The sequence below is a fragment of the Drosophila virilis genome, chromosome 2, assembly GCF_030788295.1.
Source record: "Drosophila virilis strain 15010-1051.87 chromosome 2, Dvir_AGI_RSII-ME, whole genome shotgun sequence".
Taxonomy (NCBI): domain Eukaryota; kingdom Metazoa; phylum Arthropoda; class Insecta; order Diptera; family Drosophilidae; genus Drosophila; species Drosophila virilis.
The window spans coordinates 8,964,684-8,985,983 of NC_091544.1; the positions used below are offsets into that span (position 1 = coordinate 8,964,684).

Genomic DNA, 21,300 nt, shown 5'->3' on the forward strand with positions numbered 1-21,300 from the left:
GGATCGGTCGTGGGACAGCTCCAGCGAAGTGTGGTCTTTGTGGTACTGGCACTGGTAGCTGGGTAGCTGGTACAGGAACAACAGCGCCATGGACAGCTGGGCGCACACCACCCACAATTGAAGGTGCTCCAATTACGGCTGGTCGCTGTACAGATGGCGCAGCGACAACAGGTCCATAGGCTGCAGGGCGATAAGAAAATGGCCGTTTACCACCCACACTATATGGAACTCCAGGTACAACGGGTACAGTTGGTGCAGTGACAACAGGTGCAGAAACAGCAGGACCTGGTGGCAAATAAGATGGAGATGGTCCAGACACAACAGGTCCAGGCACGGCTGGTCGGGTTAAAATTGGCCCTGAAACGTAAGCACCTTGTACCGCTGGACGTCCACCAACTGACGACGAGTAGGAGGACGACGGAGAAGAGTCTACAAAGCTGTATGCGAGACAACTCAAAATAATAACGAGGGTAGCAGCCATTGTGTGTTTTTTTAACCAAAGCTATTTGTGTATGTGGCCTAATTGTTGCTTGTTGACAACTGATGTTTTCCTTAGGACATCTTTGCCCTTTTATAGTCCCACTCCACAAAACTGATCAAGCTCCATAAAACAGTTAGCTATATGACAAAATTAAGATCTTGATTAATATAGCAACCACTTTTGGAAAAGTTTTGCACACTCTTGATTTGCTCCAGTTTTTGGTGAGAAATAACACAATGTCGGTGAATGATCTTTCAGACCTCGAGCTCGAACTTGAACTTTACAGCACGCGTCAAGTGTAACGAGATTTTAGATAGTAACTAAAAACAACGTGCGTCAGTTTTAAGTGGGTAAATGCAGGTCATTGGCTTTCAGAGCCTCGCTGATATAATCGCATTTGATATGGAATTCCGATTATACAGCGGTAAATCTTTATTATCTTTATGCAATGACATTGAAGCCCATACTTATATGTTGTATGTCCAATTTTGTTAAATTTTAGTCAATGAAAAGGTAGTTCCAGATGTTTAACTTATCGATGAAGGAGACTCAACACATTCGCCCAATGCATAAAACGAGTAAGCTGTCAAGAAAATAACATAAACTATTCGTAATGCTTTCAATGATATCAAATATTCACAATTACTCACCCCTTTCCTTGGTACACATATAGTTCCGCATCTCGCACTCATTGCTAAAGGTCAGATATTCCTCCTGGAAGAACTGTGCACAGACTGGCTCAAAATTTCTTTTGCACGCCTTGACGCAACTCTGCTTGCAGATCTCCTTATCGGTTTCAATCAGCTCCGACTTGCCTTGGCTGACCCGCGCACATTGTTCCACCTTTAGCAGACATCTATTGTGAAAGACATGGCAACGCTCTTCGTCGGTTGCCCAGACATATTCCTTTTCATCCGAGCATTTGTACTGCACGTTACAGTCGAATAGGCTATGACGCGCCTGACCTTGCTCCAATTTGGTCAGAAGAATAGCTAATGCACTTGCTAGCACGAGTATATTTCTGCTGGGCATCGGCATCTCATTCATCTGCAGGTAGTTTCCTAACTTGTCTATTCAAGCAGAAGTCAACTCGCTTTTATATGTTTTTGCACGACGTGACGTCAGAGCTCTGCCACTTCGTGTGATTTTCGCTAGACCTGAGATAATTAAGCTATTTGTTTGTTTATATAATTTATATTGTCTTTATTAGTCGTCCCAGTCAACAATTCTATTATTTTTAATCGTAAAAATATAAATTTCAATTGTTAATTAAGAGCTATTATTTCTATATAAAAATGTATTAAAACTATAATTAAACGCTATCTCAGTTTAACTCTGACTATGCAACCGAGTTGTAAAAATATGTACGCTTAAACTAAGTGTGAATTATATATTAAAATATGTATCCCACTAGCTGAAATTCTTCTTTGGCTTAAAATTAAAGCATGTTTTTATTTCTCTTAAAAGGCGACTCAATGTGAGTAAACAAAATATAAGACGTCCAGTGCCGCACAATATGCTGGGCAATCGGAAATGATTTGGCTCAGGGCCAGACAAATAACAAAACGCACCTTTTTAGTTTCACAGACCAATGCCTACTTCGCAAATAAAACGAATTTTAGACTATGATTTGTTTGTTAAGTTTATTTTGAAGAGCTCGTAAATTATGCACAAGTTCAGCACAACGTAAGTGGGTCCCACGATAACTACTGTCTTGTGGGTATTTTGCTATTCACATAAAAGTTACCTCATCAGAAGTGCACAAATTATTATATATATTATAAATGTATGTATAGTGCCCGGCAAACGTAGGAACGTGCCTCTTCCAGTTACTAAACAAGTTTCATGCTGTGGTCAAGAATTTATTGCAAGCCGAAATGGGATTGACTTACGGCATGTGCGATTATTAAATATTGTTAAACATTTGTGTATTATTGGAACATTTCTTATTTTTTAAATTAATAAATACTTTCGACATTTCTATGAAAATAAATTATAATTACGAACTATTTCTGCAGGTAATTATATCCTATATGACTCCTGTGGTTGCCTTGAGCTGTGGTGAATAACTCCTGTAACCAATTTAAAAAAATTGAAGTTATCAGAAAAACAAACACATCACGCTATATTTATGCCCACTTCACAATTGAAAGAATGCAATTCGTTTTAATTACTAAATTGTTCTTATCAGTGCATTAGTTGCGACGTAGAAACGTGACCCTTTCAGTTATTAAACAGGTTTAATTGCATTGTTACAAATGCTCTTGCACACATAAAAACAAATAGGGGCTAGATTAACAAAAAGTGCACCCTATATAAAAACCCATATACTTGTTGTTTTGTGAGTAAGCAGAGAAGACTTTAAGACTTCAATTTCATGGTATTTACTAATCTTCATCAGGTTTCTAGTTTCCTATTATTTTCTACTCTACTAACAAAATTAATAATAAAAATAATAATAATAATAATAATAATAATAATAATAAAAAATAATGATAATGACAAGAGAAAATAATAATCATAAATAATAGTCTAAATCCAAATGATTTTCACATTTACTATACATACAAATAAAAAATTTCACATCCGTGAGATTCTAAATTGTCACCTTACCTGCCCTCACTTAATATTTAATCAAATAATACTAGGTAAGAGATTCACATTTGATTGAATTCAATTATAATCATTGGCTTATGAATGTTTTATGTCAAAATGTGCATATATTTTTATTTATTATTACAAGCTGTTAATTAAAATGTCGGGTGTCATTGCTTAGTCCAAGAATGCTGAAAATAGTGATTTTTAGCAAATATTTTGCATATAAAAGATGTTTATACTTACTCTCGCCAGTTTTGCAGCTGTGTACAATCTTTTCGCATGCATTTCCAAAGTTTCTTACTTGGCCATTGTAAGTGCCTGAGACCGGTTGATATATCTGTGGGCAAATATCGGGGCACAACTTTTGGCACTCCTCCTTGGTGGTAATAGTCAGAGCTGCAAGTGAACAGAAACAGATCATGCTAAATTTGTTTATTTTTTAAGCTAAATTAGTCTTTAACTCACGTGGCTTGCGATAGCAGTTCTCCTTGTCAAAGAAACACTTATTACGGAAGACACTACAGCCGCCGCCGAGTGCCCACACAACATCCTCAGTTTCGGGACAATCAGCCGAACAATTAGCATTGACGTGGCTTAAGGCCAGAGCAAACAAAATTGATATAACCCAAATCAATTTCATTTTAAATATTAGATCAGCGGCGAAACGTCAACTGTTGCCGCGGTGCTCTATATGATGAGCTTATATAGCATATTCTCAAAACGTGCCCACGCTGGGAGCAGCTTTAGCTACTGTGTGTATGTAAATATTTTTGTTTATGTCTTTGTGAATAGGTTTAGGCAATGGGTGGGTCGAGCTGAGGCACCTTATCAGCTGATTAAATAAACAGGTTTCGTTCTCTCAAAAAACGCAACACACGGGGATTATCGAGCGCTCTGCTCAAGCTCACCAGGTTTGCCTCATTTACTTATTAATTATAGAGCAAATATAAACACTATGAGGTAAACTTCAAACCATTATTATGTCATTTATAGATTCTAACATACTAGATTTACAGTTTTGCCCGCGAACAGGTAAATCCCCAGCTAAAAGTTAATTATTATTTGCTATTAATATATTATTATGGATCATTATGAAATTTTTATATTATATAAAGCATTAATTAAATGTTTGCTATTAAATTATAAATATTCTATTAAGCAATCATACAATAATTCTTCTATTATAATACGTTATGATCACGTTTTTGGCTAGTCCTCATCTTGGACTGCTTCGGCAAATCCAATGCGTTCGGCTTCCACATCGTAAACACTATAGACGCGCGTCAGGAATATATCGCCCAGCACCCAAAAGTCGGACTCAATTGGCACAAAGCCACTCGCACAGATCGTTTCGTTTGCCGTTTCTAGACTAACCACATAATCTGCTGCAGTAAGTGCATACTTCCTGTCTCCAATGTGGAACTGAACATCTTGCAGATAGTCCCAATGGCAGCTAACGATATAGGTTTTGTTCTTAATCGTAGCCCCAATGGCCTGTTGTAACTGCTCGAAGATGCGGCGCGGCATTAGCACCAGTGATGTGCCTGTGTCCAGAATTGCGTTGACTCTGCCATCGATTTTCTTGTTGCCCACAGAAACGCCGGACATCACAAACTGCCAGTAACCTACCTTGGACAGTGGCACATAGTCCAGTGCGCCCTTGTAGCGGGAGTGATCAATGCCCCCAAATGTGATCTCACCGCCATACAGCTCGCCGGCCATGCGTCGTAGATAGACGGAGAACAGGCATCGCTTGACCAGATGCTGCTGGCAGAACAGCTCCAGGAATGGAGTCGAGTTTTTCCAGGCTATTTGTCTGAAACCCAGTCCAACAATGCCGTCAAAGCTCGTTGGGATGAAGGTAGCCTGATGATGCGACAAGGTCTCTCCAAAGATCAGGTCGGGCACAACTACATCAGCTATTCGTAACGTGTCCTGCGACAGGTAGCCGCTTACATGGCCATTGCCATAGGCCAGCGAGAAGTTGCGACCATTTTTCACATAGCTCTTCGACTTGTGTGCCTTATACCGGCTGTGCTGCTGACAGGCTATATTGCTATCTGGGCAGTTGCTGGAGGGCAGCCACGTGTTGGCCGAGCCTGTATCAAAAATTACCCTGAACAATTGTGGCGGCGTACCCATGGCAATGCGCCCATAATACTCCACATTGTCCCTATTGTCTAGCATCAGCTGCAGCGACTGGGTAGCAAGAAAACTTTGGGACAACTGACTTGCCGGCTTTCTCTGAACCTCCAATGGAACTCGGAGCATACGCGCCTTGGCGAATGTATATAAGAATATCAAAAGTTCGCAAAGAACTAGTAACCACGTTTGCGGCATCTCGGTTGCAGCTTAACAGAGAACTGAGCTTACTGGGATAGTTTTTCTGGAACACTTAGTGTAGGTGTTGTTAGTTGTAACAACAGCTGTTGATTGTAATTGGCCCATAAATCCCAACAAAATGTGTGCTCAAACTTTAAAATATACATTTATTTTTGTTGGCTATTAAAAACTGCGTAAAATAATGTGATTGACTTTGATTTACATAAGATCTAGCAAGCTAATTTTATATATTTAGCAAGATTTTATCAAGCATTGCTATATTGTAGCATACAAATTGAGATACAGGTGTATATGTTGATATAGCTCTGCATAATACTACAGTTATATGAAAACAATAGCTGAAACCCGGACTCCAACCAAACCGTTGCGATCCCAGAACTGTAATTGTTTTAATTCTTTACTTAGAAAAACGCCAAACCGAATGTGTCCTTCATGTATTGAACCAATAAATTTATTCTTTTCATTTAGATATTTTTGTTGTAACAATTCTAGACAATTCTAAGTACGGCGAATAAGAACTTTAATAAATGCATTAAATATAACATAATACAAATAATATTTCAATTTAGAAATTGAAAAAGTGTAAATAAACTTGATTTATTAAGTTTTTGGTTCTAAGCCATGTCTCAAAATATAATGCTAAAAATTGATACCTTTTTGAAAAACTGAATAATTTCAGAAATAGAATAGTTTATTTTTAATAAAGTGCAACAATTTATTCATAGATTGTGAGTTGTGCTTAGCTTAAAAGGCTGCTACAACGTCCTGAAAGCCCGTTGCAATTCGGAGTTTCGCGCCAATCTGTAAAGGAAAATTCACATAAATAAATAATTAATGAAAGATCAATTAATAATAATAAATTCGGTTGAAAAAGTTTGCTCAATCTGTGTTTACATTGTAACATCAGCTACGAGCTATGTGCGCAGTGGCTTTAAGACTGCAAGCCCATGGCAGTCACCTTCAAACTTTGACTGCACGAATATCATTCTTTGCGAATTTAACGAGTGTGGATATTTAAGGAAAATTATCAGCAAGTACTTGTTGTCTCTAAAACCGTTTGAGGATACACATTAGCGATTTAATTGTTCTCGTTCAGCCAGGTAGAACTCTTTATATGACACGATGTAAAGTTTTTCAATGTCAGGAGTATATAGCTTGGTATATCCGGATATATTTAGCATCGGAGATGTTGCCCAATCAACTTACTTATTCCTTTGGTGCAGCTATTGCCAGCCATCGCACAGCTGTTGGAGAACTGGCAACGCACTCGTTGACCACCCACTAGAGCTTCTCCACAGACAGGCTTATAAATCGCTGGACAAATGGTGGGACAGCGGTCAGCGGCCATTATAAGGCCACAGCAGAGCAGCAAATTGATTAGTGCAAAGCAAAACTTCATTCTGATGGAAAGTTTTTAGAGACTAGCTGATTTCGTTGAAAAAGCCAGGCTTATATAGCGGCTGTTAGACAGTGGGAACTGGTTTTCTCTCGGAGAAGTTCTTGACAAAATCAACAAAACAATCGAGTCAAAAACAGATGTGAGAAAAATATCTCAAAAAGTGAATCCCAATTTGCGTATGGCTAAATCACAGTAATCAGCTAAGCACATAGACAATGATTTCTTTGAACATTCATTTCCAGGTACTTTTACACCCAGTTAACCAGATAATTATTACAACGTGACCCTTAAGCCAGCGTCTTCTCAATGACTCGCGTTATATTCCGATCATAAATCATGGGCTGCCTTAAATGATCTCGACCTAGGCGTGCTACCAGCTTACATGCAGCCAGTATTAACAATTTGATTTTCAATTTATATAATTCATTTCATGCCACGAATCGATTCGTTACAAAGCTATTAATTGAAATCTTGAGGTCTGGCAATAGGTCGACAAGCGTTCAGTTCAACGCGTTGGCTATGTTCAGCATGTGGGTGTGGATCGCTTATCTGCTCATCAAGCTGTCCAGCAGTCAATATGTTAAAGAGCATGTGTCTATGCAAAAGTCAGGCATTCTAGTTCATTATCATCCCGATACTATCAATTGGCCGCACTTGAGGCCGTCAACAGCATCAGGAAAAGCAATTCTTCCAGCGGCATTCCCAGGAACTGGGAACCTGTTAATATTGAAAACAAGTGAAAACATTCCGGCAAAAACGATGAGTGCGACCAAATTAGGGAAAAATATGACGCATTTAGCAAAACCGGAAAAGATAAAGAAAAAGCACAAAAAAGTTTTTCTAATCATGAATAAGAAAACAGGACATCTCGTGAGAGTAGCCGTTGTGCATAGGCCGAAGCGCAAGCAATAATAAATAAATTTCAAAGTGTCTTAAGGTTTACAAATAAAGTGTTCAATAATCTAGTTAACCCTTATAATAAACAAGTACCCTTCACTTGCCGAACATCTGAATTAATTGCGATCCCACGATCCAGCGGACTGACTGGTGGGCAGTATCGAGAAGGCGTTGGGTGGGCGTTTGCTTTAATATCCGCACATGTCACCTGGCTGATGGAGAGGAGAATGATTACCGCAGTCAAAGGCGTCAAATGTTGGTCGATATCGCAGCGGTTTCAAGCATCATACTCAATTAAAGCCGAAAAAGAAAAATTGTACTTTCTAAATAAGCAAAATACCTTCAACAGGTAGCATAGCAAAACAACAACAACAATTCCAACGAGATGACTTTCAAAAAGCGCCCAGCGTTCAAAGTAGATATTTTTTGTTTTTATGGCTTGACGCTGCCTGCAACAAGTGGCCAATTGAACCCAAGCCGGCGCATAACTGGCTCCACCAGTAAACTGATCTGTTGCCTCACTCGCAGCCAGGAGCCTGGTGTTTTGACAATTAAAATAACACGTGGTTAATTAAAATTGCATGCCAAATTATTCATAATTGAATTCATAAGACCCTTTGTAACTCTTATTAACCTTTTCATTTCAGCATCTTTGTTTATTCATCTGTCGCTTTTGTACTTTAAAAGTTATTAAAATGCATATGTTGCCAAATTGCCAGGCGGTAATTGTTTTCAATTTTTGAAAACAAGCTTAAACACATATCTGACACTTTATAGCTTAAAGATTATTTGCTCAAATCCGAAATTGCGCGTATATTAGGTATACCTTTACCTTTACCTTTTGTTATAAATATACAAAATTACAAAAATTTTGAATGTTTTCGGCTTGACGTTGGTTTAAATTGCCTTCTGCCAGCTTCTTTGACATACATTTAATGCAAAACAATAAAAAAATTATATTAATATTAATATATTAGCTTCGTGTATAATAAGTAAGTAAAGTTGCTTATTTACTCAGCCAATAAGCTTTTTTAGACGTACGTGTAGGTATGCATTTGTACAAGTGAAAAATAATACACATATTAAATATTAAGCACATATTGTGGCTTTTGTTATTAGTCAAACAAAGCAATTGATAAAAAAAAAAAAAAAAAAAAAATTGAATCGGTATAAATGAGCGATTCGAATGATGCCAACTTTTAGTTTCTCACCTGCAGCATGTATAAACTGTCGCTAACAATCGCACTGTTCGGCATTTTTTTCTGCCTGGGCTCGGCCCAAACCCGCGTTTGCCCTAGAAAATGCGAGCTGGCATTTCGCTGCTCACCCTACTATAAGGATTTGGTCTGGAGTATTGTGGACGGCACTTGCCGTGTCTTTCAAAACGGTTGCCTGTTCAGCTCGGAAAACTGTAATCGCGTGAACAGTTGCAAGACAAGTTGGTAGACTCTGAACTTTTACTTAGATATAAATGTTTGACATTCTATATATACATCTAGAGATGGAACAGACAACACGTGAGAAGTGCATGAAGTATTGCAGTGATATCTGCCCGTTGGGCGGCAGTGGACTTTGTGCCTCATTCGCATATACTAATGCAGATGGCACCACCGGATGGAAGACAAGATCTTTCCTCAACAGCTGTCTCTTGAATCGATTTGCCTGCCAGCAGGAAATGGGTGAGCACATATACAAAGATACTATACAAGCTATATAACACATGACTTTATATTTGCAGCTTATATCGGCGAGCCAACTGAGGGTGAATGTCAGGTATAGATATGCTAGTTTAAATTGAAGCACCGGAACTGAAAATATCAAATTAAATACAAAAATGTGTCACACATACGTTGAAATGCATCCAGACTAAACGCAGTTGACCCTCACAACTGTTGCCAGTTTTGAGTATTTTTATAAATTGTATTAATATTGACACAATTTTTGAAAACAAATAAACACAGCAATATAAAAATAAAAAAAATACATTCACTAGAAGCATCTTCGAATTGTTATTAAATTATAGCTTTATTACAGAAATTGCAGACAAGAAGCAAGCACAATGAAAACTGGACTAGCTTTTAAGAGTAAGCTGTTTGTAATTCTCTTGCTAGCTCCAATTGGTATTATCTATGGACAACTGTTCACTTTGCAAGGTGCGTCAAGTGCTTCGAATATATAATTCAAATAAATGTTTTATATTCCGCGTGCCTCAACAGTGCCTAATAAGTGTCAAGATGTTTGCCCCACCAGATATCGTGTGGTTTGTGCTCTGCACGACGGCTGCCTGCGAACATTTGCCAGCAGCTGTGTGATGCGTATATACAACTGCAAGTACCAGAAGGGTAAGTGGATCTTGCAGTAACTATTTAACGCTCAAAAACTGTATAGTTTTTCTTTTCCAGATTATCGCATCATATCTCAAAGAGCCTGTGAGTTTATCAGCAATGAAGAGCTCCAAAAGTTGGAACTCTAGCGGTGAAAGGGCAGCAACAGCATTAGAAACAGACGCTAGATGGCGCCACAGCCCATGCGCATGCGCATGCATCGCATTAAATTTCGCTTGGTGTTTGTGGGGCACACAAGTCGCCAGGATATACATATAGATATATGCTGTCACTGCTGTTGCTGCTGTTTTTATGTGTAACTCTCTCTCTGGCTAAACTGTTGTATCGTCACGCCACAACTAAATAAGCGATAATTCAATTTTAAACGCAATTTTTGCCCTGTTTTAAAATACATATTTCAATTGTGCGCTACTCTTTTTTCGTGCTCCAAATTTATACAAATACGTGAATCGCTCTTATTTAATAAAATATCCTCCAATCCTAACATGAGCATTGTAGTGTAAGAACAAACACAAAAAACAAAAAAAAGAAAAAGAAAAAGTGTACATTATACAAATCGCAGACAACGACAACGACAAGAAAAACTGGGTTCGGGCAGGCGGCAGCAAAGGAACCTGCAACACAGTACAGCACATACACACGGTGAAGGCTGCTAAGATTTTCCAGCTAGTCGCGTGGCGATCTAATAACAGGTTAGTTATCCCTAATTGCTAATTGATTTGACATTCAACCTGCTTCCGGCATTCAGTCGCAAGTACGGAATCCAGCAAATTGCGCATAATTTATGTATAACAATCTAATGTCCGTCTATTGTTGTGTGTGCGTGTAGGTGTGTGTGTGTGTGTCTGAGTGTGTGTGGGTGTGTGTAGGTGTGCGCGTGTGTGTGTATGGATAGCTGCGGGCCACATCAATTTGAAGCATACATTTCAGCCCCGTCGCTGCATTATATATATATATATATGCGTGTGTGTGTGTGTGTGTGTACACACGATTATATAGTTACATACATTATAAGCAAGTATTGATGGAGTTTATAGGAAAATTCTCGAGAATTTATATACGTACGTATGCACGAGTGTGCACCAATACACATATGATTGCATGCGAATATGTGCAAACATACAATGTATGGGCATGCGTGTGTGTGTCTAATGCGTATGTAAATGTGGCAGTGCGACCCTGCCACTGAATAACAATAGCCACACTTCAATGACCTAGACCTCGACCACGAAAGATTAAATGCCGCCAATTGGGAGAGTGCAGTGTGGCTTGCCTCCCACAAAGTGTGTGTCGTTATTGAAACTGCGCATTTCACATTATTTTCACATTGAAGCGACAAAATGCAATCGTTTCATATCGTGTATTTTATAAATAAGAATATCTGTGTGGTTTACTACAGTGTTTTAAATTGAGTATATAATATTAATCTCTGTATTAAAGAATACAATTAAATGTGCTACGCATCGATAACTATTAAATTAGTGGACTCGCTTTGAATTTGGCACTTCGACCTGTGCGTGGCGCCATCTATGGTTCGTGAAATATTAGACGCATATTGATAAGCCTTCTAAATTTTATTTGCGTTTACGTCTTATCGAAACGAATTTTGGTCGTTGCCTCAATTTTGAATTGTGCAAAAAAAAATAATCGATAGTGTTAAGCAACAGCTGTTCTGTTATAACTATGTTAAGGCACTTTTTATCATGTATTGCTGGAAGTAGCTGTTTTATTCAGTCTTGAACCTTATACGTAATTTTTCATAAATTTCCCATTAATTCTCTAAATTACGATAGCTACATTTTTTATGTGAAGAACTGAACTACATGTAACGGAAATTTAGCCAGAATCAACGGTCTGTGCGCTGTTAATAACATTTTAGCGAATGTTGCAGCCTTAGGGTGGCCATAGATGTAAAAAACATTCGTTGCTCACTCGCGTTGTTCTTTGGTCGCTGCCGCAATTAAGATTTGTGCTTGTTGTGAACAAAATATACAAAAAATAAAAAAAAACAAGTAAAAGACAAACAAAACAAATTAAAAATATAATTAATGGCTTCTTACTAGAAACTGTAAGTGCTAATGTTGCGGGTGGCCTGTGTTTTTGTGCGTGTGTGTTTGTGTGTGTATGATTTGTATGGGGACTACTTGTCGGAGATGAGCAATTTTTGTTATTTTGATTAAACTGTGACTTCTCGAACCCAATAGAAGGCTGGTTAAATTTGTTTGAAAAAAAAAAAAAACAGATATCCCCGATAACACCGAAGGTAGATATGCTATCGCAAGATAAGAACTAAACGCTAACTTGTTGCCATGGACTTGCTATCAGGTCTTTTATGCCTCTAGCGCATGTTAAGATATTTGTGTATTCGCAGAACTGTTGCGGCACAAATCACACATAACGCATCTCTGCTGTGCAGTTGCTTCGTTTCGTTTCCGCCACCCACAACAACAGCGCAGCGCAGCGTAGCGAAATTTATGCGACGATATGACAACAACAACAACAACAATAAGCAGATGAGGCTGCTGAATATAAAGAAGGAATGGCGCACAATGCCCCATAATTATCAAAGAAGATTGAAGAAGCAATGGCAATTTGTCATGAATCAGACTCAAAGCCTTGGCCAGACTTTTGTTATGGCACTTATGTAGTTATACCTCTGTTTTCTGTTGCTCGTTATCACATATAATTTGCGAAAAATTCCAGAGCACTTGCCAGTTACTATATCCCGACCTGCTCACATGAATGCATGCACACATATACATATGTGCATGCACATACATACATAAAGACAGGGTTATGATTTACTGGAAATTTGATAGGTTGAATAATGCACTACGCTGTGCGGTCCCTCTTTGCGTGTGTGTGTGTGTGTGAATATGTGTGTGTGCGTGGTCATGCGTAATGCCATATAACGGTAATTTGAGGTTTGTCCTGCTGTCGTACTTGTTGTTGCTGCTGCTGAGTGCGCTCTTCACCTTTGGCATTGGACTTGCAGGAATTGTCAGCTCCTCTGACCTTGACACTTGGCCACATGGCCAGGAGCAGCATTTGTACTGAGTGGGTGTGGGAGTGGGCCGGTTGGGTGCGGTCGTTCACGTGCTTTGATGTCGCTGTCCCCCACAGCTGAAGTTTGTGGCAAATGCACATATAATGGATGGATAGAGGTTGGGCTCATAAATGCACTTCACTAATTTCAAGAACATGTTATCTGCATCATTTAATGAAATATGAAGCACTTTTCATATTTGATAACATTTAGTAAAAATATCCTTGTCTTGACTTGACTCATTTTTACTTTCAAACTTTTTCAAATAATAATAATCCTTTTAGGCAAAAATGAAGAGTGTTTAAAGATAGTCTATTAAGTTAGGGAATGTCTGGCTTTAGGCGAGCACCTCCCTTAGCAGAACACAAGCTGGACCCCTAGGTAAAAACTACACTAGGGAGGGCAGTGTATTTATTGACTTTAAATTTGTAGTATACGAAGATAATCAACCATCTAAGTATAAGAATTTTTCTAAATTAAAATAACACCTGGAGCCGGAGCATTCCAATTGCGAGCGACTATTGCATTGTTGTTCCCGATTGGACTATACCTTTTATAATCTCAATTACAACGCGATCCATTACCGCCTAGACAGGCCGAGGTGAACACATTGTTTTTGATGTGACTGTAGGGTTGATTATTGATTCGCGCGTAGAGTTTCAGCAAAGTTTATGGGCAACTTGTTGAAGCGCATGCTAATAAGGACTGAGAAACAAAAGCAAAAGTAATAAATTGCGCGTGGGTGTGGGTCGGGAGGCTAAGCCATTGACGATGACGCACGGCTGTCTGTCTCTCTCTCCGTGTGTGTGTGTGTGTGTGTCTGGCCAAGTATTCGCATGTATTACGGTCTGACGCACAATTGATAAACGGCTGCAATAAGCAGCGTACACTCCTCGTCCAACCTAGCCTGTTTCTTATTGTCTTTATCTGAACGTTGCAGGGAAAAGCAACGAGTTCCACTGGCTGCGGTTGGAGCTGTTGTTGTTGTCGTTTTGGCACACTTCTGGGCAACATATTGTCGCCGGCGACCGCAAGACTGGGCAAAATTATGAACTTGTGCTCCTCGGCTGGTGCAACCGCATCAACCTCATCACTATCGTCCTCAGGGCACGTAGAGAGTAACAGCAGCGGTCCCTCCGAGGCCATACATTGCTTTGGCGTCGTCGGCGGCGGTGGCAACAGCGGCGGAAGCGGCCGGGCAGATACAGCTCTTAATCAAAGTAACAGAAGCACAGTCAACGGTGGTGGCGGGAATCCTACAAACAGCAACGGTCCCAATCTGACACACAACGAAATCAACGCAATCATGCCGCCCGAGACACGTCCCAAAATGGTGACGGTTAAGCATCCGGAATCGAATAAACCCAAGCCCACCACAAAAAAGATTGTGAAAAACATCCAGGCGGATCAGGATGTCATCAAGGCATTGCAGCGTTGCCGCGACGAAGGTAAGTGGAATCGGACCAAATAATCAACCAATGATATTTACTACTGGATTTACTTTCTGTTAGGCATCAAGCGCTTGGACTTGAGCAAATCCTCTATCACTGTTCTACCCAATACGGTTAGGGAGTGCGTCCATCTCACCGAACTCTACCTGTACAGCAACAAAATTGGGCAGCTGCCCACGGAGATTGGTTGCCTGGTGAATTTGCGAAATCTGGCATTGAATGAGAACTCCTTAACGTCGCTGCCAGAGTCGTTGAAGCATTGCACACAGCTTAAGGTGTTGGATTTACGACACAACAAGCTGGCAGAAATCCCGTCAGTCATTTATCGACTGCGCTCATTGACGACGCTGTATCTCCGCTTCAATAGAATCACGGCTGTGGCCGATGATCTGCGCCAGCTGGTCAATCTCACCATGTTGAGTCTGCGCGAGAACAAAATCAAGGAGCTGGGCAGTGCGATTGGTGCTTTGGTGAATTTGACCACGCTGGATGTATCCCATAATCATTTGGAGCACTTGCCGGACGACATTGGTAACTGTGTGAATCTAAGTGCACTCGATTTGCAGCACAACGAGCTGCTGGACATACCGGATAGCATTGGTAATCTGAAGTCGTTGGTGCGTCTGGGCTTGCGCTACAATCGGCTGAACAGCGTGCCCATCTCATTGAAGAACTGCAAAAGCATGGATGAGTTTAATGTCGAGGGCAACGGCATCACACAGCTGCCGGATGGCATGCTGGCTAGCTTAAGCGCGCTGACCACCATAACGTTGTCACGAAATCAGTTTACCAGCTATCCAACTGGTGGGCCCGCGCAGTTCACCAATGTCTATAGCATCAATCTGGAGCATAATCGTATAGACAAGATACCATATGGTATATTCTCGCGAGCCAAGGGTCTAACAAAGCTGAATATGAAGGAGAACATGCTGACCGCGTTGCCGCTCGATGTTGGCACCTGGGTTAACATGGTGGAGCTGAACTTGGCCACCAATGCATTGCAGAAGCTGCCCGATGACATCATGAATTTGCAGAATTTGGAAATACTCATACTGTCCAACAACATGCTCAAGAAGATACCAAATACGATTGGTAATTTACGCAAGTTACGTATCCTGGACCTGGAGGAAAACCGCATCGAGGTGCTACCTCATGAGATTGGCCTGCTGCACGAGCTGCAGCGATTAATACTACAGACCAATCAGATAACCATGCTTCCGCGTAGCATTGGCCATTTGAGCAACCTCACACATCTTTCTGTAAGCGAGAACAATCTGCAGTTTTTGCCCGAAGAGATTGGCTCGCTGGAAAGCCTGGAGAACCTCTATATCAATCAAAATCCAGGCTTGGAGAAGTTGCCCTTTGAATTGGCACTGTGCCAAAATTTGAAATATTTGAACATTGACAAATGCCCACTTGGCACTATTCCGCCCGAGATACAAGCCGGCGGCCCATCGCTCGTGCTGCAGTGGCTTAAGATGCACTCGCCTTATCGGCAAATGTGAGATGTGGATGGCGTCTGGCGCACCGTCTATGTGGGCAGCGACTGCTACTATCAGTACGAGCTGCAGACGGAGCAACAGACGCAGGGTAAACAGTCCAGCGATCGGCGCTAACGGTGCGAGCTCAGCTAAGAATCGCTACCTAGCCCGGACCCTGGCCATGCCTGTGGGTGTAACCTCTCCCCGAAACCCGACTGGAGTGCGTTGCCTGGCAAATGATAGCTTTAAATTGTTATACCAACGTCCCGCGTATTGTAAAACTGCCCCGATTTGCTTTTACCTTATGGTTTAACTCTTAAGTTGTTCACTTTGAAGCTGCTTAGCGACATCTGATTTGGTCCTCAACTTTTTGGTTTTAGTTTAATGCTTCCAAGCTAGTCATAAAAAAAAAAAAAAACAAAGAGAAGAAAACAAACAAAGAAACAAAAACACTCACTAAACGAAACTAAATTTAATTATATTAAAGCTTTAGACTTTTTTTGTTTGATACTCGTTTAAAGACATTAACAAACTAATTGTCATAAAGGAAAGCTAAATCGAATGTTCAAAACCACAAAAAATACGCAAGCGCCAAGGAATTGTTTGAAAAAAATTAAAAAACAAATTTAAACTAAAAATATATACACGCATATACACAAATAAATATAATTAGTAGAGTACTTCGTATGCTTATAAGAACATAAAAACAAAAGTATTACAAATAATTTGATTAATGTTGACGACAGTAACGACGCAAGTTCAAATTGCAAGTTTTTTGAGCGCTTCAAGCAAGTACTATGTGGATATAATGCACCTCTATCTATAAGAACATATTTGTGTATTAAACCAACAAATTGGATTTGCTTGTAGCGCACCATAGGTATATATAAATGTAATAAACATATACTTAGCACATGCATTATATGTATGTTAAACATTTGGAAAAAGTTAAAGGAAAAAAACCAAAAAAAAAAAAAATAAAATAAAACAAAAATCGAGTTAACGTAAAGTCAATATGTGTGCGCGTCTATAATTATAATTGTTATATATCTCATGCATTTGGTTACCAAAATCGCATACATTTTTGTATGGCAAGCATTGAAAACACAATACCTACGAGTAGTGTAATGCCAGTTATTTGATAAGCAAAATACATAAGTATCTAGAGATAACAATTGAACCAGAAAAACTCTGGTTCTACACATGCATACCGTACTATACATACAAATAATTATCAGTGTTGTACTACATACATACATATGTGGGTGCCGCAGTTGCACTCAATGAATAATGAGTAATGAATAATGAATAATGAGTAGTAATGTCTAAACAGCTCAAAATCGATTCTGTCTTTTAAACACTGCACTATTTATTTTTGTAAGAGAGAGACTACGAGTTTTTTTTTTTTTTTATTTTTTTGTAAAGAACAAACACATACATACATATGTATATTGAGCTGTTCTCTGTTGCAACGCAAATGGGCTTTAAATCACTTTTAAAACAAAATACAACTGAATCAACGAAGCTAACTTTAACTACATGCATAAATCATAGTGCGATCTATAGCTATACTTTTACATACATATTTTACATATACATACATATATACACAAATATTTTTTAAAAACACTTGAATTCTATACATACACTATGTCTTATTTCAAGAATCCATGAGATATTGTATGCATACAATTGTAATCTAATTACAAAATTCTTAACAAAAATAGTAAACAAAGTACGAAAAACGTAAAATGCAAACGGTACAAAACAAAGAAACAAACAAAATATACGGAAACGTAACAAAATAGAAATAAATGTTAAACAAAATGTTCGCACACTGAAGCACACACACATAATACATACTAAATATAGAGATGAGGAAATCTCACCTTATGCTGTCAAGTTAAAAAAATGAAAAGTTGAAATGTAAGTACAAGTTACGAGAGTATATGTTAGACTAGAGCGATGGATTCGAGAAAGTCAAAATGTAAAGATATTCCTAAACATACAAAACATATTTGAGAAATAAACAAAATGTTAAAATTCAATGTTAAACCATAACCGAACTCGAGCTTAAAAGCTTTACTAGAAAATTAACAGCTGTTGTCCATGCCCAAGTGTGGGAGTATGCGTGTGTGTATATGAGATAGTTTCTTATAGAACAGCTGGACACTATCTCTCCCTCTGACTCTCGCTCGCTCTCTCTCTCTCACAGCACGCGATAAGAAAATCGCAACTGCTTGTTCATTGCGATATAATCTCCGAAAGCAAAACAACGCACTTGCACTCCGACTGTTCAAATAAGACGACATTAGCTTTGGGACTTAACTTAACTAAATAAATAAATAAAGTCAGGTAAGCATGAAAGTGGAGTTATACGAAACGTAATTGTGGAAATTGTGTTAAAAGTGTGCAGAATTGGTAGCCCGAAAAATAGAAGTTGAGGGAATTCATCAGCTCTGGACTGTAGACTGTGTAGACTGCTCTTTGTTCTTTTTGTCCGATTGAGTCATGAGCTTTATTCGAGTCTTACACATGTATTGTATATAGGAAAATGCATTTGATTCCCCCAGATAAGGCCATGTGAATAAATGCCTTTAAAAGTGTCGCAGTTCCACTTAACGCTTCACAGTGCGCATTTCAGAGAGAACCGTTGAGCATATAAGCTGATCTTTCTCAGTCGCCGCAACACAATGCATATTGGGTGTCAGCAGCTGCTGCTTTTACTGGTTGCCTGTGTATTCCTTAGCCATGCGCAGGCCTACTCGGCTCTTGAGGATGCTCGGATTATTGCTGAATATAAGCGGCAGCTGGAACTAAATCATGCCAAGATCGCGCGCCAACTGGTGCACCGTGCCAATTGGGCGTCTGTGGGCAGCATTTCAACTAACCAAGCTGTGAAAGACTATCCCATGGTTAATATTATATCGATCGATGACAATGGTCTTGATGGCAACTCCACGGGCGTAATACGATTTTTGCTAACCGATTTGGACTTTACGGGCCCAGACTGGCAAAACAATAACAAGGTGACTTTCATGTTTACGGATGAGCAAACGCTGAACTGCAAGAATGCCAACAAGGATCCCATGGAGCCAACCTGTGCGCGTGTCATCATCAGCGGTCAAGTGAAAAAGGTCTGTTGAGATCGATCAATTCCGTCTTATAACAATAATATAGTCATGGCTTTAACAGCTCCCAGACGATGCACCAAGCTATAATCCCGCAATGAACATTTTTATTAATCGTCATCCAGCGGCGGCCAAGTGGATAATTGGTAAGCAGAATTTAAATTATGCTTGTTACTCTTATTCTTTAGCGTGCATGTGTTTTGTAGAGCATCATTTCTATCTGTGCGAACTGAACATAAGGAACATATTTGTGCTGGACTTCTATGGTGGGCCGCACCAGGTCAACGCCTCGGACTATTACGCTATTAAGATTTAAGCACTGATTAACGTAGTATCTACGTTTTACCACTACAACTTGACGCGCCAGTCCTTTGTTTACCATCCGAGAAAGAATAATGTGCATTGATAAGAGAATTGTCCCATTGAACTGGCGATTCATATATTGTACTGACAATATTTGATATGGTTCTACGGAATAATGAGAAATTGGTGAAAGCAACAGATATCAGGAAAAATGCGACTTAAGCAAAAATAAAGATTTAATTTAAGCAATCGTTTAATAGGATTCGCATCCGTTTATTTGAATGTTCAGACAGCTTGCAATGTACATAAAATAAATTGTAATTTCAAAAAAATGTGCAAGCAGGAGTCAAAAGCTATCTGATTCTTTTTTAAAATTGAATTGCCTGGCCAATGACAAAGGATCGAGTAAGCTCCCGCTCGAAGAAAACATAAACAAACAACTCAAATTTGGAATATATATTTTAAAACTTTTAGTTCGTTTCATATTAATGTAATTAATGAATTCGATATAAGATTAACCAGAACGTTACGCGTGTGCGCCCGGCAGCACGCACAGGGTGGCATCAATTTTCTGCAAGTGGGGTAAGATATCGCGCAATTTGGAACGATAGCGTATATCTGTCGCCACTGGATTGTGTTCCAAATAGATGGTCTGCAACGACTTGTTCATCTTGAGCACTTCAAGGTTCTTCCAGTTGTCGATGCCATTGTCATTCAGCCAGATCTCCTCCAGCTGCTCGAGGGCCTCCAAGTTGCCAATTAGCTTCAACCTGTTCTTAGCTAGATCTAGTGTGTCCAGGTTTTTGTTCTCCGACAGATTCTCTATGGTTTCTATGCCGTTTTCGGATATGTATAGCTCCTTCAAATTGGTCAGTTTCTCCAAGTTTTCAATCTTAACTATACGATTGGCCTGCAGACTCAATATCTCCAGATTGACTAGCGTATCGAGATTTTCAATTTTAGCTATTTTGTTCTTGCCCAGAAACAGCTGTCGTAAATTCACCAATGTCTCGATGTTCTCTATTTTCTTAAGCTTGTTGTCACCAAGCTCCAGCATGGTCAGATTAGTCAGCATGCCGACGTTCTCGATTACGGTGAGTTTGTTTGCCACAAAATAGAGCTTCTCAAGCTTGAGCAGCTTGTCTAAGTTCTCAATTTTGGTTAGCCGATTGAAGCTGAGATCCAGTATTTCCAGGTTAACAAGCTTGTCCAGATTCTCAATTTTTGTGATCTGATTATCGTACAGTTCCAGCTCCAAAAGGGTTTTCAGCATATCCAGGTTCTCAATCTTCTTGATCAGATTCCATCGCAGATACAAACGTTCGATCTGTTTAAGTGGCTCGAAATTCTCCAGCTTATCTATGCGGCGATGATTCAGATCCAGTTCATAGCATTCGGGATCAATCATAACGATTTCCTCAATTGAAGCCACCAGCTCTCCAGGTATTATCTGCATGCCGGCTGTTGGCTTAGCCTCTCCACTTATAGGGATTGCACTATCGCCGTCAGCCATACTCATAAGAATGCTTTTCTTTTTCTCGTTTGATATACAAATTTAACAAATTCTAAATACCGCCTGGCCTGCTCGTCGATTTCCCAGTTGCTTTTTCGCTGAATATTATCCAGTGCTGGTAATGTGCACGAAATCGACAGCGCAGTGTTGTAAGTCTTTGTTGCGCTGGATATGCGACTCACAAGAGTTGTGCTGACAGTCTCCTTTACGTATTTAGTCAATACTGTTTTTTTTTTAATATATTGTAATGATGTAAAAAATGTACACATCATTGATAAATGATACGGTATTAAATATGGAGACAAGGTTTTG

At 39.5% G+C, this 21,300-nt stretch overlaps 8 protein-coding genes across 9 annotated transcripts; 4 read left to right on the forward strand and 4 right to left on the reverse strand.

Annotated features, from left to right (window-relative positions):
- Positions 1-845: 845 nt before the first annotated feature.
- On the reverse strand, positions 846-1,550 carry LOC6630698 (uncharacterized). The gene is made up of 2 exons (XM_002054369.4): positions 1,132-1,550; positions 846-1,064 (listed from the first exon to the last, which is right to left on the reverse strand). Exons 1-2 carry the CDS (start codon positions 1,526-1,528, stop codon positions 1,009-1,011), a joined length of 453 nt encoding a protein of 150 aa, XP_002054405.1. The 5' UTR covers positions 1,529-1,550; the 3' UTR covers positions 846-1,008.
- A 1,629-nt stretch (positions 1,551-3,179) lies between these two features.
- On the reverse strand, positions 3,180-3,752 carry LOC6630697 (U-Kazal-Dg21.2). Its single transcript, XM_002054368.4, has 3 exons — positions 3,545-3,752; positions 3,323-3,475; positions 3,180-3,267 (listed from the first exon to the last, which is right to left on the reverse strand). Exons 1-3 carry the CDS (start codon positions 3,717-3,719, stop codon positions 3,254-3,256), a joined length of 342 nt encoding a protein of 113 aa, XP_002054404.1. The 5' UTR covers positions 3,720-3,752; the 3' UTR covers positions 3,180-3,253.
- Positions 3,753-4,165: 413 nt separating this feature from the next.
- Positions 4,166-5,456, reverse strand: LOC6630696 (cathepsin D). The gene has a single exon (XM_002054367.4). It carries the CDS (start codon positions 5,417-5,419, stop codon positions 4,289-4,291), a length of 1,131 nt encoding a protein of 376 aa, XP_002054403.1. The 5' UTR covers positions 5,420-5,456; the 3' UTR covers positions 4,166-4,288.
- A 3,460-nt stretch (positions 5,457-8,916) lies between these two features.
- LOC6630695 (uncharacterized) lies at positions 8,917-9,713 on the forward strand. Its single transcript, XM_002054366.4, has 3 exons — positions 8,917-9,156; positions 9,218-9,397; positions 9,457-9,713. Exons 1-3 carry the CDS (start codon positions 8,937-8,939, stop codon positions 9,495-9,497), a joined length of 441 nt encoding a protein of 146 aa, XP_002054402.3. The 5' UTR covers positions 8,917-8,936; the 3' UTR covers positions 9,498-9,713.
- Positions 9,714-9,729: 16 nt separating this feature from the next.
- LOC116651930 (uncharacterized) lies at positions 9,730-14,176 on the forward strand. The gene is made up of 4 exons (XM_032439429.2): positions 9,730-9,871; positions 9,935-10,060; positions 10,121-10,755; positions 14,050-14,176. Exons 1-3 carry the CDS (start codon positions 9,778-9,780, stop codon positions 10,189-10,191), a joined length of 291 nt encoding a protein of 96 aa, XP_032295320.1. The 5' UTR covers positions 9,730-9,777; the 3' UTR covers positions 10,192-10,755; positions 14,050-14,176.
- Positions 14,158-17,064, forward strand: Sur-8 (leucine-rich repeat protein shoc-2). The gene is made up of 2 exons (XM_032439428.2): positions 14,158-14,557; positions 14,621-17,064. Exons 1-2 carry the CDS (start codon positions 14,158-14,160, stop codon positions 16,063-16,065), a joined length of 1,845 nt encoding a protein of 614 aa, XP_032295319.1. The 3' UTR covers positions 16,066-17,064.
- A 1,205-nt stretch (positions 17,065-18,269) lies between these two features.
- On the forward strand, positions 18,270-19,732 carry CREG (Cellular Repressor of E1A-stimulated Genes). Of its 2 annotated transcripts, none has more exons than XM_015171454.3 (4): positions 18,270-18,396; positions 18,686-19,178; positions 19,237-19,318; positions 19,379-19,732. In XM_015171454.3, exons 2-4 carry the CDS (start codon positions 18,735-18,737, stop codon positions 19,486-19,488), a joined length of 636 nt encoding a protein of 211 aa, XP_015026940.1. In that variant the 5' UTR covers positions 18,270-18,396; positions 18,686-18,734; the 3' UTR covers positions 19,489-19,732. The 2 variants fall into 2 exon arrangements, with proteins under 2 accessions (XP_015026940.1, XP_015026941.1); XM_015171455.3 differs by having other exon boundaries at positions 18,272-18,396; positions 18,674-19,178.
- A 184-nt stretch (positions 19,733-19,916) lies between these two features.
- sds22 (protein phosphatase 1 regulatory subunit sds22) lies at positions 19,917-21,103 on the reverse strand. Its single transcript, XM_002054362.4, has one exon. The coding sequence runs from the start codon at positions 20,992-20,994 to the stop codon at positions 20,002-20,004; it is 993 nt and encodes a 330-aa protein (XP_002054398.2). The 5' UTR covers positions 20,995-21,103; the 3' UTR covers positions 19,917-20,001.
- Positions 21,104-21,300: the final 197 nt, after the last annotated feature.